General features: G+C 42.7%; 1 protein-coding gene across 2 annotated transcripts; it reads right to left on the bottom strand.

Moving 5' to 3' along the window:
* On the bottom strand, window positions 992-12,585 carry LOC100523177 (lysozyme g-like protein 2). 2 transcript variants are annotated; one of them, XM_003124904.3, is made up of 6 exons: window positions 11,903-12,571; window positions 11,141-11,208; window positions 4,401-4,541; window positions 3,426-3,622; window positions 2,530-2,668; window positions 992-1,280 (listed from the first exon to the last, which is right to left on the bottom strand). In XM_003124904.3, exons 2-6 carry the CDS (start codon window positions 11,181-11,183, stop codon window positions 1,162-1,164), a joined length of 639 nt encoding a protein of 212 aa, XP_003124952.1. In that variant the 5' UTR covers window positions 11,184-11,208; window positions 11,903-12,571; the 3' UTR covers window positions 992-1,161. The 2 variants fall into 2 exon arrangements, with proteins under 2 accessions (XP_003124952.1, XP_020942853.1); XM_021087194.1 differs by having other exon boundaries at window positions 992-2,668; window positions 11,903-12,585.

Here is a 14,819-nt window from a genome sequence, read left to right as displayed (position 1 = left end):
GTCTCTTCCCCACTGTGTTGTCTGGGCAAGACCAGAAAGCAGAGTAGTCGACCTGCAAGTGTGCACATGATCCAGAACGAGTCCACCAGAGTCACTCCTGGGACTCTGAGGTGAAGCTGAAAGATGGAAGGGTGTCAGAAAAAGTCACTGGGGTCCATTTATGCAATGAGAGCGCTAATTCCTTCATGCCTCAGGGTCACCAGAGTTGCCTGGTGTCTTGTCCTTGGCCTTGTCTTTGGCTCTGTGAGCTTTTCAGTAGCCTTTCGGTAATTGCCTTTTATCGCTTAAAATTTCCAGAATTGGTTACTCTTACTTCACCCACAAAGCCATAGCAAATGCTTGTCTTCAGTCACGTTTTGTGGAGAACAGATCCCTTCTGTTTTGTGGAGAACAGAAGGAGCGTGTGACAGCAACTACTGAAAATGAAAGAAAAGATGTTGGTCCCTGGCTCTTCGGCAAACAAGGGAGAACACAGAAGGTAGGTGTGGCACTGAGGGGCAGGGAATGCCTCCCCTGAGGAAGCTCAGCCCCTCCATGGTTGGCTCGTGGGTACCAGGGAGCCAGAATCCGACCTGGGCCCTCCAGTCTCAGAGGCTGTGAGTCAGGCCACCGTCACAAGGCAAGCTCCAGTGGCTTGCGCAGACACTGGGCAAAGGACAAAGACTCAGGTCAGGGTGTCCTCTGGTTTGTTTTGTTTGGCCATATCCATGGCAGGAGGAAGTTCCCAGGCCAGGGATTGAACCTGCGCCACAGTTGCCACAATGCTGGATCTTGAACCTGCTGCACCACAAGGGAACAGGCCCTCTTCTTATGAGCAATCCTGGTAAGACAGGGAGTAGGTGGGCACTGAAATCATGGGCTAAAATGAGGCCTGACTGGAATATGTTGGCTTATTCTTAAGAATTTGGTAAAATGTCACTCGCTATGATATTCACCCTGACTACACAATAATTATGCATATGTCTATACATATTTCATGGGAACCATAATGTGAACTGGGTGGATTTTCCTTTTTTAATGCTCATTTACACTAAGAAAGTGAGAGATGAATTTCCTGTCATAATTGCAACCATTCCTTTGCCAGCATTGGGGATAACACATCCACATCACACCCTGAAAGTGGGGCCTCTGCGCCCCTGGCAGCCTGGCCCACCACGGAGCCTAGAAGCCATGTCTCTTATAGAATTTAGCTCGGGCTAAAATATCATTGACGAGGTCATCCTCTATGTCCGTGAGGCTGGCAATGGATTCAGTTCCCAATTTGAAGGCTGAGAGACCACCTGAAATGAAACCAGAGGTTCAGATTGAAATAGTTAACTTTCATCAGAAATAAGACATGAGCATTCCTAGGACATCGGCTGTCCAGGCACATCTCCCAAAGCAGACAGCCAGATCCTCTTTCCCTTTCCTCCCTCCTCAAAGGAGCCACAACCTGAGGAATCACTGAAAACGTTCCAGATTGCTCCCCTTCTCTCTCTCTTTTTATTAAAGACTTGTTTCTCCTAATGCAAAAAAAAAAAAGCAGATTTGCTCCTTATGGAGTGCAGGCCTGGCAAAACTAGATCCTCAGCAAGTCTTCAGTCTGAGAATGCTTGTAACATTCTCTCAGTCATTCAATAATGCCCTCATTTATTTATTCACTCATTCATTCATTCAGTAAATTCTCACCTATTCTGTATCAGGATGGGTGCCATGCTGAGTGCACAGTGCGCAACTCCCAAAACACACTCATTCCTTTTTAGATGTATGTGTGTAATATGCATGAGTGTGCAAGTGTCTGTTATACCCTAATAGAAGGTTAATCTTCCATAGTCACACATGTGTTTAACATAATTATGCTCTGCTTGGATGTCTAGAGAAAAAGACCCCTGGTCCTGTTCCCTGCCTTCAAGGACCTTGAAATAGAAAACAGTAACCATTTACTTTAAATTAAGACCATTAAAGATGGAAGGAACGTGTTATTTACATACATGGATCTATAGGAGACAGATTTAGTACAAATTGCTGTGGTTGGATGTGAAGGGAGAAGGAACCAGAAAGCCTAAGAAAACAATCTGGTTTCTCTGGCTAAGATGAATGGATATATTATGGCACCTTTCTTGAGACAAAAAATACAGAAGAAAAAGAAAATTTATAGTGGGATCCTGGTGAGATGCTGAGCCTGAGCCGGGTCTGTGATCAGCTAAGCAGAGCTCTTGCATTGGACATAGATAGCATGGTACCTAAAGCCCTGATGTCACTGAGAATGTTCACAGAGTGAACATTTGTTCAAATAATACTGAAAGTGGGTAACAGCTTCTTGCACCAGGGAAACAACCTATCAGAGGAAGGCAAACATATTCTTTTAAACTATTGCACTAACTTACAAGGCATCACTCAGTGGCTCAATAACCAATAAGAGATGTAATGAGAACCCAACCTTCTGGCAGAAGGGGATTGGAAGGCGAGAAGGAAAACCACCCCAAGGAACTCGTGCTTCAGAGAGCACTAGGGCCCCTCCCAGGCCCACTGCTGCCCCTTGAAGCCTACCTTTGAGGTGTTGAGTCACACTCCACGTGGGAAATTTTTTCTGGATTGCCTTAATTCTGTCTGTTAGAATCCCAACAGCCTGCAAAAGGTGTTCTTTGCTGTCCCAGGTACCAACCGGGTGATGAATTTTTTTATCGAGCTAGAAAATTCATATAATAATGTCAGGATCTGGATGAAGCAATACATTTTCTGATTTCTCCTCCTTTGTTCAAGGTCATAAACACTGGCCTTGCTGCTTTTCTTTATTCCCACAGAATCAATTCTACAGCCCTTTCATTTCATAGGAAAGAGAGTCAGAGAAACAAAGTAAGAGCTGGGAGTAGAAGTGGCATAGTTTTAGTTAAGCACTCTAAGTAAATAAATGAAAAAGTTATTTCAAAACAAATAATTAGCACCCAAAGTCTAGGTATTTGCAGTCAAAAATAGAATTTTTCTTTCTTACTGGTGAGGCCAGAAGCCAGGTATCTCAGACAATTTAAAAATAAAGGCTGGAAGCAAATTTCCCAATAATTTGTCTCCCCTTCTTCCACTTTGCCCAAAGAACCACTTGGTTCAAGGAGGGTCTAATTATAATGTTTTGATCTACATGGATGAAATTTACTGCTTCGTGAACCCCAAGAGCTTACCTATGTAGTAACCTTTACAAGATTTTCTCTTTTTAAATACATTACATACTATTAATTGTAAATTGTAGTGACAAAACTCATAAAATACTTTTTGAAAAGATATAGAATAACTGGTATATCTTGAACGAAACACCAAAGACATGTTACAGAAATCCCAATAGAAATGATGCAAGTGCCAGTGTTTTGAAGCCTAGAATAAATGCAAGTACATTTCCAGTTTGGATTGAGCTTCCATCAGGAAGGGGAAGTGGGCAGTTTCTAGACAAGTACCTGCATCAAGCCAAATTTAAGTCCTCTGTGGTCCCAGCCATCTAGCAGGATGGTGCCCCCATGGCTTTCTCTGGAGATGATGGCAGCAATGAGAGCTGGGTCCACACAGTGCCTCAGCCCGACTTCTTTGATCAGCGTTCGGTAAGGCTTCAAGGCCCTCAGATCCATCTCAGCAAACATTTCAGAACCGTGGATGCCTACGTCAATTGAAAAGAAACTGTTTCCTCCACTCCAGAAGAGGGCCTTTTTCAGAGTTTAATATATTAGCCACAACTCCTGACTGTGCCCCACGGCGGCCCGCAGCTTGGACGACCGTGTTTGGATGTTTTGATCTCTGCTGGCGTAAACCCAAAGCAGTCCACAACTCCAGGCAGATACTTCTGCTTTCTTTCTCATTCTTCTGTTTTCTGCCACGTTTGCTGCATCGGACTAGAAGAAAGCCAACCTAGGTCTAAGTCTGGTTCTGCCCCTACCTAGCTCTGGGCCTTTGAAAAGTCTCTCCTCTTGGCTGAGCGTCAGTTGTCTTATCTGTAAATTGGGAAGGTAGGATCAGATTCACCTTGTAGTTGCTTCTAGCTCTGACACGCTAATACTAAGATAACATGAAGACTTTGGAACAGAATTACATAAGAGAGGATGTACAGAGAGCAAGAGGCTTGCTTAAAATGCCATACTACAACATGAAGATAAACTTAACAACAAACAAAAAGCAAAGCCAGCATTTGATGTTTTATGTAAGCAATCATTTCAATATGTAGAAGTAAACACATCTGGACCAGGTTTGGAAAGGACGAATTGAAAATGAAAAGAAGCAGTTTGTTAAGTAGGTCAGGATTCTGTTTTCCTCCAGGTTTTCATTGTGATATTATTCCTATAATAATGATTATGCCTTTTCAAAATTAAGCTACTTCCCAAGAAAGAGTCTGAAAATGATGAAAGGAGGTTAACCACATGCTTGTCTGGCTTTTTACTCACCGCAGGATATCAACCTGTTGATGTCACAGGCTGCACCAGAGGTCTCCATGGTCATGATGTCACCATAGCAGCCATGGTACAGGCGGGGATGCAGGCGAGAGTTCATGGAGTAAGTGAAGGACTGTGAGCCCCTGGAAGTGCCTGCAGAGCAGAATGATAATTCACACGAAGCCTGTGAGAAAATATTGCTCCAGTTGCTCTAATGCGTATCACTAAACCAAAGGCAAAGCCATAGGTTTATTCCTTCCCAAGCTCCTCTCCAAGAGCCCAGAATGGCTCACTAGACAAAGCGATCTACTCCATCCTGAAACAATTTAATACAGCACTAATTCTAAATGTTGTGCAAAGTATTATGACAATCACATGTTATATGTTTCAAAACCATTTTCTACAGTCTTGATCAGAATGAAAATTGCCAATAGTTTTAAGTAAAAACTTTGAGAGAAATTTTAAGACACTTCTGACACAAATGCTTCTGGGAATATAAATTAATAATGGCCTTTGTTTAGGAAGATGAGAAAGAAGGGTATCATTAACTTAAAATATTCATTTTATATCACATTATGAAGTTGAGTAAGTCTAATAAAATTGGAAATAAAATTAAGCTAACATAAAAATTTAAGTTAATCTATTCTTATTTTTTATTTTATCTCTATGAAGTGAGTTTCTGTCCAATTCTATTTACTAAAGGAGGTAAATGGAGAAAAGGGAATCTTCCTTCACTGTTGGTGGGAATGTATACTGGTATAATCACTATGGGAAACTATGGAGGTTCCTCAGAACTACCATATGATCCAGCAGTCCCACTTCTGGGCATATATACAGACAAAATTACAATTCAAGACAGTACATGTACCCGTATGTTCATTGCAGCACTATTCACAATAGCCAAGACACGGAAACAACCTAAATGTCCATCAATAGATGAATGGATTAAAAGGATGTGATACATATATACAATGAGCTACTACTCAGCCATAAAAAAGAATAAAATAATGACATTTGCAGCAATGTGGATACAACCAGAGACTCTCATACTAAGTGAGTGTGAGAAAGAGAAAGACAAATACCATATGATATCACTTCTGTGTGGAATCTAAAATATGACACAAATGGGAGTTCCCATTATGGCTCAGTGGTAAAGAACCCAACTAGTAACCATGAGAATGCAGGTTTGATCCCTGGCCCCACTCAGTGGGTTAGGGATCTGGCTTTGCATGGGCTGTGGTATAGGTTGCAGACACAGCTCAGATCCTGCATTGCTGTGGCTGTGGCTGTGGTGTAGGTTGGCAGCTGCATCTCAGTTCGAACACTAGCCTGGGAACCTCCAGATGCTGCAGCATGGCCCTAAAAAGCAAAATAAAAAAATAAAATAGGAGTTCCCGTCGTGGCCCAGTGGTTAACGAATCCAACTAGGAACCATGAGGTTGCAGGTTCAGTCCCTGCCCTTGCTCAGTGGATTAATGATCCGGTGTTGCTGTGAGCTGTAGTGTAGGTTGCAGACACGGCTCAGATCCTGCGTTGCTGTGGCTCTGGTGTAGGCTGGTGGCTCCAGCTCCGATTCGACCCCTAGCCTGGGAACCTCCATATGCTGTGGGAGCAGCCCAAAGAAATAGCAAAAAGATGAAAATAAATAAATAAAATAAAATAAAGCACAAATGAACCTATCTACAGAACAGAAACAGACTCACAGAGCAGACTTGTGGTTGTCAAGGGGGCGGGAGCAGGGAGTGGGATGGACTGGGAGTTTGGGGTTAGTAAATCCAAACTATTACATTTAGAATGGATAAGCCATGAGGTCCTACTGTACAGCACAGGGTACTCTATCTAATCTCTTGTGTTAGAACATGATGGAAGATAATATGAGAAAAAGAATATATACATATACAGTAATATATATATTACTGGGTCACTATACTGCACAGAAGAAGCCTGTGAGACAATATTGCTCCAGTTGCTGTAAGTCAACTATAATTTAAAAAAAAAATTGAAAGCATTAAGCAAAACAAGCCAAAAAAAGGAGATAAAGGCTCTTCTGTAAGTTGAAAAGTTTCTCCTAATAGTTCTTAAGATTGTTTACTTGTTCCTTAAGAACACAAATTTTTGTTGTAAGAAATTATATTTGTTAGCACATTTGATGTGAAAACCTATATTGCTTCCCTAGTATTGTGAATGGTGTTTTTACTAGGAGGCGGATTTTACCCTTTCCCCAGCAGTCTAGTTCTGATTAACTGGACAGAGAGATTCTCTTAGAATTAGGCACACAACCAATGGAGCGCTTCCTTATAAATATTTATCTTCAAAGGAAACAAAGCAACTCTAAAGATAAACTCTTTAAAAGGATGAATTTTTTAACAAGCAAAACACACCAAAACAAAAATACAGGCACAATCTGCTGACGACCATCTAGAGACAGGCAAAAAAGGAATGATAAATGGACCAAAAAGTCAGATGGTGAAACTTTCAAGTAAACTCAAGATGCTAAAAAAGCCTATCTAGATTATAAAAGCAGCAGAAACCAGGAAAGCCCTTAACTTCTCTAAGCTGGGTGGATTCCCACGTGAGGCAGAGCAGGACCATGGCATTGACCTTCTCCGGAGCCTTGGTGTAGTATCTTGCGCCTATGGTGTGTGTGGGAAACACATGTGAGTGAGCAAATGGACAGATCCCACAACACAGATGACTGTGAAACTGAAGCACAAGGCTCAGGAGTGAGGGTGCAGACAGAAAACATATATCCAGAGTCTGACCTCTTCTCCCCACCTCTTTTAACGCCATGGTCCAAACCACCATCACTGCTCGTCTGGATTATTATAACAGCCTCCTAACTGACCCCCTTCTCCACTCTCGAAGTCTGCTGTCCATCAGCAGCCATGGTCTTGTTGACACATCTTGGGATCACACCAGTCTTCCTTCCCATCACTCAGGGGACTGGCCACGTCTGCACGGTGGCCTCGAGCTCCACCCAATCTGGCCATCTGCTTGTTTTCTGACTTCTTCTCCCCTCAGTCTTCTCCAGTTACTTTTTTTTCCTGCCTTGCCTGGAGCATGCGGAAGTGCCCAGGCCAGGGATCAAACCTGTACCACAGCAGTGACCTGAGCCACAGCAGTGACAACACTGGATCTTAACCTGCCGAGCTACCAGGAAACTCCTTTTCTTTTTTTTTCCCCAGTCACATTTTTCTCCTTGCTTATTCTTCAATGGACTGGGCAAGTTCCTTCCTCAGTCCATCAGTATTTTCAGTTCCTTTTGCCTAGAGCTCTATCCCACCAGATGTAGACATGACTTGTTGCTTCATTGCCTTCAGATCTCTGTTCAAACACCATCTTACCAGCAAAAGATATGAATAGACAGTTCATAGACCAAAAAACATCCTTAAACATTAAAAAAGGTGCACAAGCACACTCCAAAGAAGAGAATGCCATGATAAAATGTTACCAAGATACTACTTTTACCTATTTAATTGTCAAGAATGCAAGTTTGACAGTGTAACTGTGGCTGATGCTGTGAGGGAACATACATCGTCTCATCCATTGCTGTGGAGGGGGCTTTGCAATAGACTGTTGGTTAAACACTGTTTGTAACATCAAAGACAGGAAACAATGCAAAGGTCATTAATAAGGGACTGGTCGAACCAGCTACCTCCACACAAGGCTACGTAGCTGTCAAAGGAAAGAGGAAGAACTTTATACAGCAAAATTATCTCCAGGGAAAATACAGATCAGTATTTACTGAGAAAGGGGAAAACATATGATTGTGTGTGTGTGTGTGTGTGTCTTTGCATGTGTGTAATTTTCTTATCTTTGCAAAAGACACAATACAAGGATGAACCAAAACCTAAAAAAGACTGTTAATTATTGGAGGAGAAAGTGAGGGTAAAAAGGATAGGGATAGAGATTAGGCTTCTCTAAATGTACCTCTTTGTAGTTTTCAATTTAGGTGACTTCTAACTATTTCCATAATTAAAGTATTAATTCAAATAGAAAAAAAGACATCCTAAAAAATGAAAAATAAACCTAACCCTCTATTAGCTGAAAACTTAACACATAGAGAACTATTTCAAATGACTTGAAAACATGTCAGTGTTGAGTATAGTTGACCCTTGAATCATATGTGTTTGAACTTGGTGGATCTGCTTTTACACAGGTTTTTTCAATAAGTACTGTGCTATAGAACTACACCATCCCCAGTTGGCTGAATCTGCTATTTCAGAACCTCAAATAAGGAGCGCTGACTCAAAGTTACAGTCAGATTTTCTGCTATGGCACCCCTAAAATCCCCATTGTTTGTCTACATAGTAGAATGTATTCCATGAGCGTAAAAAATTCACAAGAAAATCTGGAGTTCCCAATGTGGCTCAGTGGTAACAAACCTGACTAGTATCCATGAGGATCCAGGTTCGATCTCTGGCCTTGCTCAGTGGGTTAAGGATCCAGCGTTGCTGTGAGCTGTGATATAGGTCACAGATGTGGCTCAGATCTCACGTTACTGTGGCCATGGTGTAGGCTGGCAGCTGCAGCTCTGATTCCCTGGCCTAGGAACTTCCATATTAAAAAAAAAAAAAAAAAGACAAAAAAGATTAACAAGAAAATCTTAAAGTATATTAACAGTGTCCTTGATGGTTGATAATGTCGGAATAGTTATTTTGAAGCTATTATTATATATAAATAACTAATGACTAATGTTAATGTCATTCACAACCGGGAACTACAAATTGTTGAAAATCATAGAAGCTAGATGATGGGTACATGGGAGTTTATTAAATTATTCTCTTCCTATTTTGTATGTTTTAAACTTTCTGTAACAAAGCTTTTTTAAAAAGTTACTTTATTGGAGAGCCTTTCTTGTCTCCTTGTATTAAAAAGGCAACATGGTCATGCCTCATTCCTTGTTTCCCATGTCCTTACATTATTTTATTTATATCACTTAATAGCACTTGGCATTTTTCTCTCCCCCCCACCCCATTCCTCTCACTGGAACATTTTTTTCCTTTGCTGTATCCTCCTTAGCATCTAGAACAGTGCCCGGCACCAAATTGAAATTCAGAAAACATTTGTTGAATGGATGAATGGTTGGATAAATGAATGAATGAGAAGTAAAGGAATTCTCTAAATTACCTGGATCTCTAAATTCTTTAAATATCAACAGGTTCAGTTTCCTTTTACTGGGAAGGCAGCCTTTGCTATATCAATGTATGGCCCACAGGTCACAGGTGTCAACTTGATATGGGAGGCCTGTTAAGCATGCTTTATCTCCAGACTCCTCATACTAAGTCTATGGAACCAGACTCTTTGGTTATAAGGCCAAAGAATCTGCACTCTAGTCAGGATTCCCAGCTGACTCTTACATATCTGAAGTTTGGGAACCACTGCTTTATCGGGATTGGAGGAGTTTCTTCATGAAGTGGGTTAAGGATCCGGTGTTGACACTGCAGTGACTCAGGTTACTGCTGTGGTGCAGGTTTGATCCCTAGCCTGGGAACTTCCGCATGCCAAGGGTGCAGCCAAAAAAACGGAGAAGGAATTGGAATGTGACCATGGCCCTTACACTACTGGTGTCGGCCTCATAAACACACAGGCCCTTCTTAATTACAGTAGCCTTTCAGTTAAACAGGCTGGCAGCTCATAATTAGCCCTACTGGCTATACAGCTCAGCTCCCACCTGCAGTTAAAGGAGGAGTAAACATTTTAAACAATGTTACCCTGGCTGGGCCCTTAAATCACTGTGAATGACCACTTTTCAGTAGCCTCATCTTTCCAAGTTTAAAATTAAACATTTTGGAAACAGTGTCTTCTTAATCATCACTCTATTAATAAGGACAATTTGAACATTGTTTCCATTTTTATTTTTTTATTTTTTATAATGACTTTTATTTTTTCCATTATAGCTAGCTTACAGTGTTCTGTCAATTTTCTACTGCACAGCAAGATGACCCAGTCACACATACATATATACATTCTTTTTTCTCACATTACATCTTTTCCATTTTTAAACTGAAGTGTATATATACATACACACACATATATATATTCCATATATATATGTGGAAATTCCTGGGGTCAGGGATGGAACCGACCCACAGCAGTGACCAAAGCTGTTGCAGTGACAATGCCAGATCCTTAACCTGCTGTGCCATAAAAAAACTCCTTCTTATTCAAGGTCTTTTACCATCCCGTCAGCTTACCTTTCCAGCCTTCCCCTCAGAAATCTTCTGTTCTGTTCCGGTCACACTCACCTGCTTACTGTATCTCACATGCTTTTCATGTATTGAGGCCTCTGTGCCTTGATTAAAGTTATTCTTCCCATCCAGCAGGTTCTTCTCTTCTCTTAGTAAAACATGAAGCATTCTTCCACTGTCATGTCCCCCCTAAATGCCTTTTTGCTCTCAACATGCTGATTGGATGTGAACTCTTTTCTTCTAAACTCTTCCCAGAGTATTTTTTCCATCCATAATCATTTAGCTCCTAATCACTGCCTGATATTGACAATCCTCCCTTCATATATCTCGCCTCCCCAAACCCTGTTCGGTAAATTTCCACTGATGATGATAATGCCTTCACCTACTTGGCAAGCAGAATACACTCTTAACTACAGAAATAAGCAGTTGATTGATGGCTGGGCTGGTCAGCAGAGCCCACCCCTCTGTGACAAGTAATCATTGCTCTTTCTGATTCATGACTGGGCTGGATGTTTCGGGGGACCCCTTGCAAATAATGCTAAACATCAATCAGTGACTTACCAATGAGGGCGAAAAGTCCCCCAAACAGGACAACAGATAGCATGTTGGTGAGTCTTATCCTACAGCACCTGTGGTGATTTGAAAGAGAAACTGGTTAATTTTCAAACTTGAAAGCTTCCTATAGAAACTTGCTTTGGTTTAAAAAAAAAAGTTAAGATGTTCCCGTCGTGGCTCAGCAGTTAACAAATCTGACTAGCATCCATGAGGACGCGGGTTCTATCCTTGGCCTTGCTAAGTGGGCTAAGGATCCAGCAATGCCGTGAGCTGTGGTGTAGGTTGCAGACGCAGCTCAGATCCCACATTGCTGTGGCTGTGGTGTAGGTTAGCAGCTGTAACTCCGATTCGACCCCTAGCCTGGGAACCTCCATGGACTCATTTCCAATTTGGTACTCTTTTTCCCATTCCAAGTTATTCTCATAGACTCAGCATATGGCTCGTTGGATCACCCTCTTTCCTAAGCATAAACTCCTAACTCATTTTAACCCAATTTCATATGGACAAGAGCCCATGAAGGCCTTACATATGTTACCTACACACACACACACACACCCACCCCTCTCCAAGCAAGGTCATGACATAATTTTATTTCCATTCTCATTCTACAGTCTCCTTAGAAAATCAAAAGAAACCACCAAGAGGAGCATTCAAGGTCATGAGGCAGAAGAATTCTGCAGTGCTCCATTTCTTCCAATATTGATTCTATTCTTGGTTTCGTTCAAAAGGCAGTTTGCGTGTTTTAGAAGAGACAAGACTAGGACTGACCTGGTTTGCAACCTTGCAGAGCAAATCCCCCCTCTCTGTTGGAGAAGATCTTCCAAATTCAGCAGCAGCCTGTTAGGATTTTTCAAAGCAGTGGCCTTTGTTCTATAACATAGGCTTAAGTTTGAGAATCCATTAGTCGGTAAATCTCCAAGCACCTGGCTTCAACCCGAGCTAACTGCAACGTGGTTCTCCTGCCGGGAGGAGCTTTTAAACACCAGCTCCGCAGACTCTGCCTCTGCTTACCTTCACCCTGTACCACCGCTCTGGGAGGAGCTTTATATATGCTTGAAAGCCCTCTCTTTAAACCACCAACCTCATTAAGTTTGATGATAATGGTACTTTGCATTTAGGTGGCCCTTTTAATAAAAGGATTTGAAAGCATGTATTAACTACTATTAATTAATTAAGCTAGTGAGCCCTCAAGTTGTACTGGAGGCATGTATTTGGTGGACTGCTTCTGGGTATCTAAAATTGTGCTAGGCAAACAGCTTCTGAATTTGAGAACCAGAAACAGATAATTAGCTTTAAAAAGAGATATAAACAGGAAAAAAGAGAAGCTCCCTTTCCTGGATGGGTTGTTTTCCTGAAATGCTGAGCCTCCTGCTCTTCGTTCCTCCTTCCACTGTCCCATGATCTTCATCCAAGGCGTCACATGATCTCGGTAGGGGAACTTGGCTCCTTGAGAGCCAGAGAATTCTGCCTCTGATGCCCAGAGCCAAGAGCATCCACCTGCTTTGGGAGGTCAATGCAAAGCCAGGAACAGCAACGCTGGTGCTGGTTTCCTGAACTTCCTGAGGAAATGAAGGAAAAAGGATCTGGGCAGAGATGAAAATGTCTTCAGGGATGGACTGTCTTCACACTTCTGTCTAAAGGAAGAGATGGAGCACATTGTGCAGCTGCAGAAAGAGGAAGCGGAAAGGACCTTCTGGAAGTAGGCAAAGCACACTTCCCAGAGGCGGGGGAGGGGGCCTGATACGGGTCCTGCCACCCATGTGAGAGGTTTTTAAGACTGCACCCACCCTTCACCCTTCAACACATCCGCCAAGTGAACAGAGGGGTGAGGGAGCTTGGGCAGGAGTCAGTGAAGACAAAGGCTCCCTGGCAATGAGCCAAGCACAACCCCTAGGAGAACAGGTCCTCATGAAGCTCATCTCCACTCTCCCCCACTGCCTTTGCTTCTGCCAACAGACTGATCTTGAAGTGGCCTTGAGCCTTGCATTCCAGGGGAGGAGGGTGGGTATGTTCTGAGCCAGTGATGATTCTGCCTCAACTGTCAGGATGGTGGCTCAGGGTGGGCCCAAGCCACCACCTCAATGAGGGCTACTCTTTAAGAAGGGGTTTTGGATGGGTCCAGATGCTCCAGCAGAGTCCTGTAGAGCACACGGGATACCACCTGTGACAGTGGCAGCAGCACACTGACATTGTGTACATAGCACACTCCCCCCACCCCAGTACAGGGGCTTCTGTGGGGCTCAGGTCAAGGAGACAGCTCAAGAAAGGGAGAAGAAATGGACAAGGAATTGAGTTAGGAAAGAGATACTATGTAAAGACTGCAGCTGTCCCTAGATGCTCCTAGAGAGTAAAATTAAGAACAAAATGGGAGTACACGTCCTGGCTCAGTGGAAATGAATGTGACTAGCATCCATGAGGATGAGGGTTCAATCCCTGGCATTGCTTGGTGGGTTAAGGAGCTGGCGTTGCCGTGAGCTGTGGCCTAGGCCAACAGCTACAGCTCCGATTGGACCCCTAGCCTGGGAACCTCCATATGCTACAGGTGCAGCCCTAAAAATACAACAAACAAAACGTTGAAAGGACTGTTACATTTGGTGCTTACTTGACTCTTTTCTCTATCTTCAGATAGTGGGGCTACAAGTTCTCCCAGGTAGGAAGGTCTGAAAGTCCAGGCCCTCTGCAATTCAAATTCTTTTCAAACTCATGTGGATTATTAAGCTTTACCCAAGTTGCGAGACTACCAACAAACATTTGTTTGACAGCCATCACACATCTGCTTGCTGTGGACACTGTGTCATTTGATCCTTCAACAATCTTGTGAGGTAGGTATTATCCTTTATTTTATTTTTATTATTTATTTATTTTGTCTTTTGTCTTTTTAGGGCCGCACCCTCAGCATATGGAGGTTCCCAGGCTAGGGGTCCAATCGGAGCTGTAGCCACCGGCCTATGCCAGAGCCACAGCAACTCGAGATCTGAGCCACATCTGTGACCTACACCACAGCTCATGGCAATGCCGGATCCTTAACCCACTGAACAAGGCCAGGGATCGAACCTGCAACCTCATGGTTCCTAGTCAGATTCGTTAACCACTGAGCCACGATGAGAACTCCCAATATTATCCTTTATTTTAGAGATAAGGAAACCGAGATTCAGAGAAGTTAGGAAACTTGTCAAAGACAACACATGTAGGACGTGGCATAGCTGGGGTTTGGACCCAGGACTATAAGATTCCAAAATCCATGCTCTTCCACTGTATTTATGCCGAGTAATTATTGAAATGGGTTCAAATCGATCAGTCTGCATGCAAAGCATTGTCTGTGGTTTGAATAAACAATTCCACTCACAGATATTTACCCATCATTATGGTGTTTGTAAATGCTATTGTAATTTTAAAAAACAAACGAATATGAGTCAAGTGAATCCACAGTGGCTCGTTGTCACTTTATATCTTCTCTACCAGTAACAAGGGTAATGATGTGCATGGAACTTGTCCAATAGGCCTGGTAGAAGAGTAGTAAGGGGCCTGGCCTAGGTCTGAGCCCAGGTTGGTGGCACTCTAAAGCATAACTCTTTTTTTTGGCTGCCCACAGCATGCAGGAAGTGACCTGAGCCAATGCAGTGGTACCAGATCCTTAACCCACTGAGCCACAAGGGAACTCCTAAGGCCTAACTCTTTTTTTAAT

This window comes from Sus scrofa, chromosome 3, assembly GCF_000003025.6.
Source record: "Sus scrofa isolate TJ Tabasco breed Duroc chromosome 3, Sscrofa11.1, whole genome shotgun sequence".
Taxonomy (NCBI): domain Eukaryota; kingdom Metazoa; phylum Chordata; class Mammalia; order Artiodactyla; family Suidae; genus Sus; species Sus scrofa.
The sequence above is the reverse complement of the archived record's forward strand: the minus strand, read 5'-3'. Positions and strand labels throughout refer to the sequence as shown.

Bases quoted from the DNA above. Each gene is read 5' to 3' on its own strand.
- LOC100523177 (XM_021087194.1), bottom strand. From the start codon at position 11,183: ATGCTATCTGTTGTCCTGTTTGGGGGACTTTTCGCCCTCATTG. The intron at 4,542-11,140 runs GTAAGTCACTGA...TCTGCTCTGCAG, and splicing joins GGGACTTTTCGCCCTCATTG to GCACTTCCAGGGGCTCACAG. The intron at 2,669-3,425 runs GTACTTGTCTAG...TGAATTTTCTAG, and splicing joins TTAAATTTGGCTTGATGCAG to CTCGATAAAAAAATTCATCA.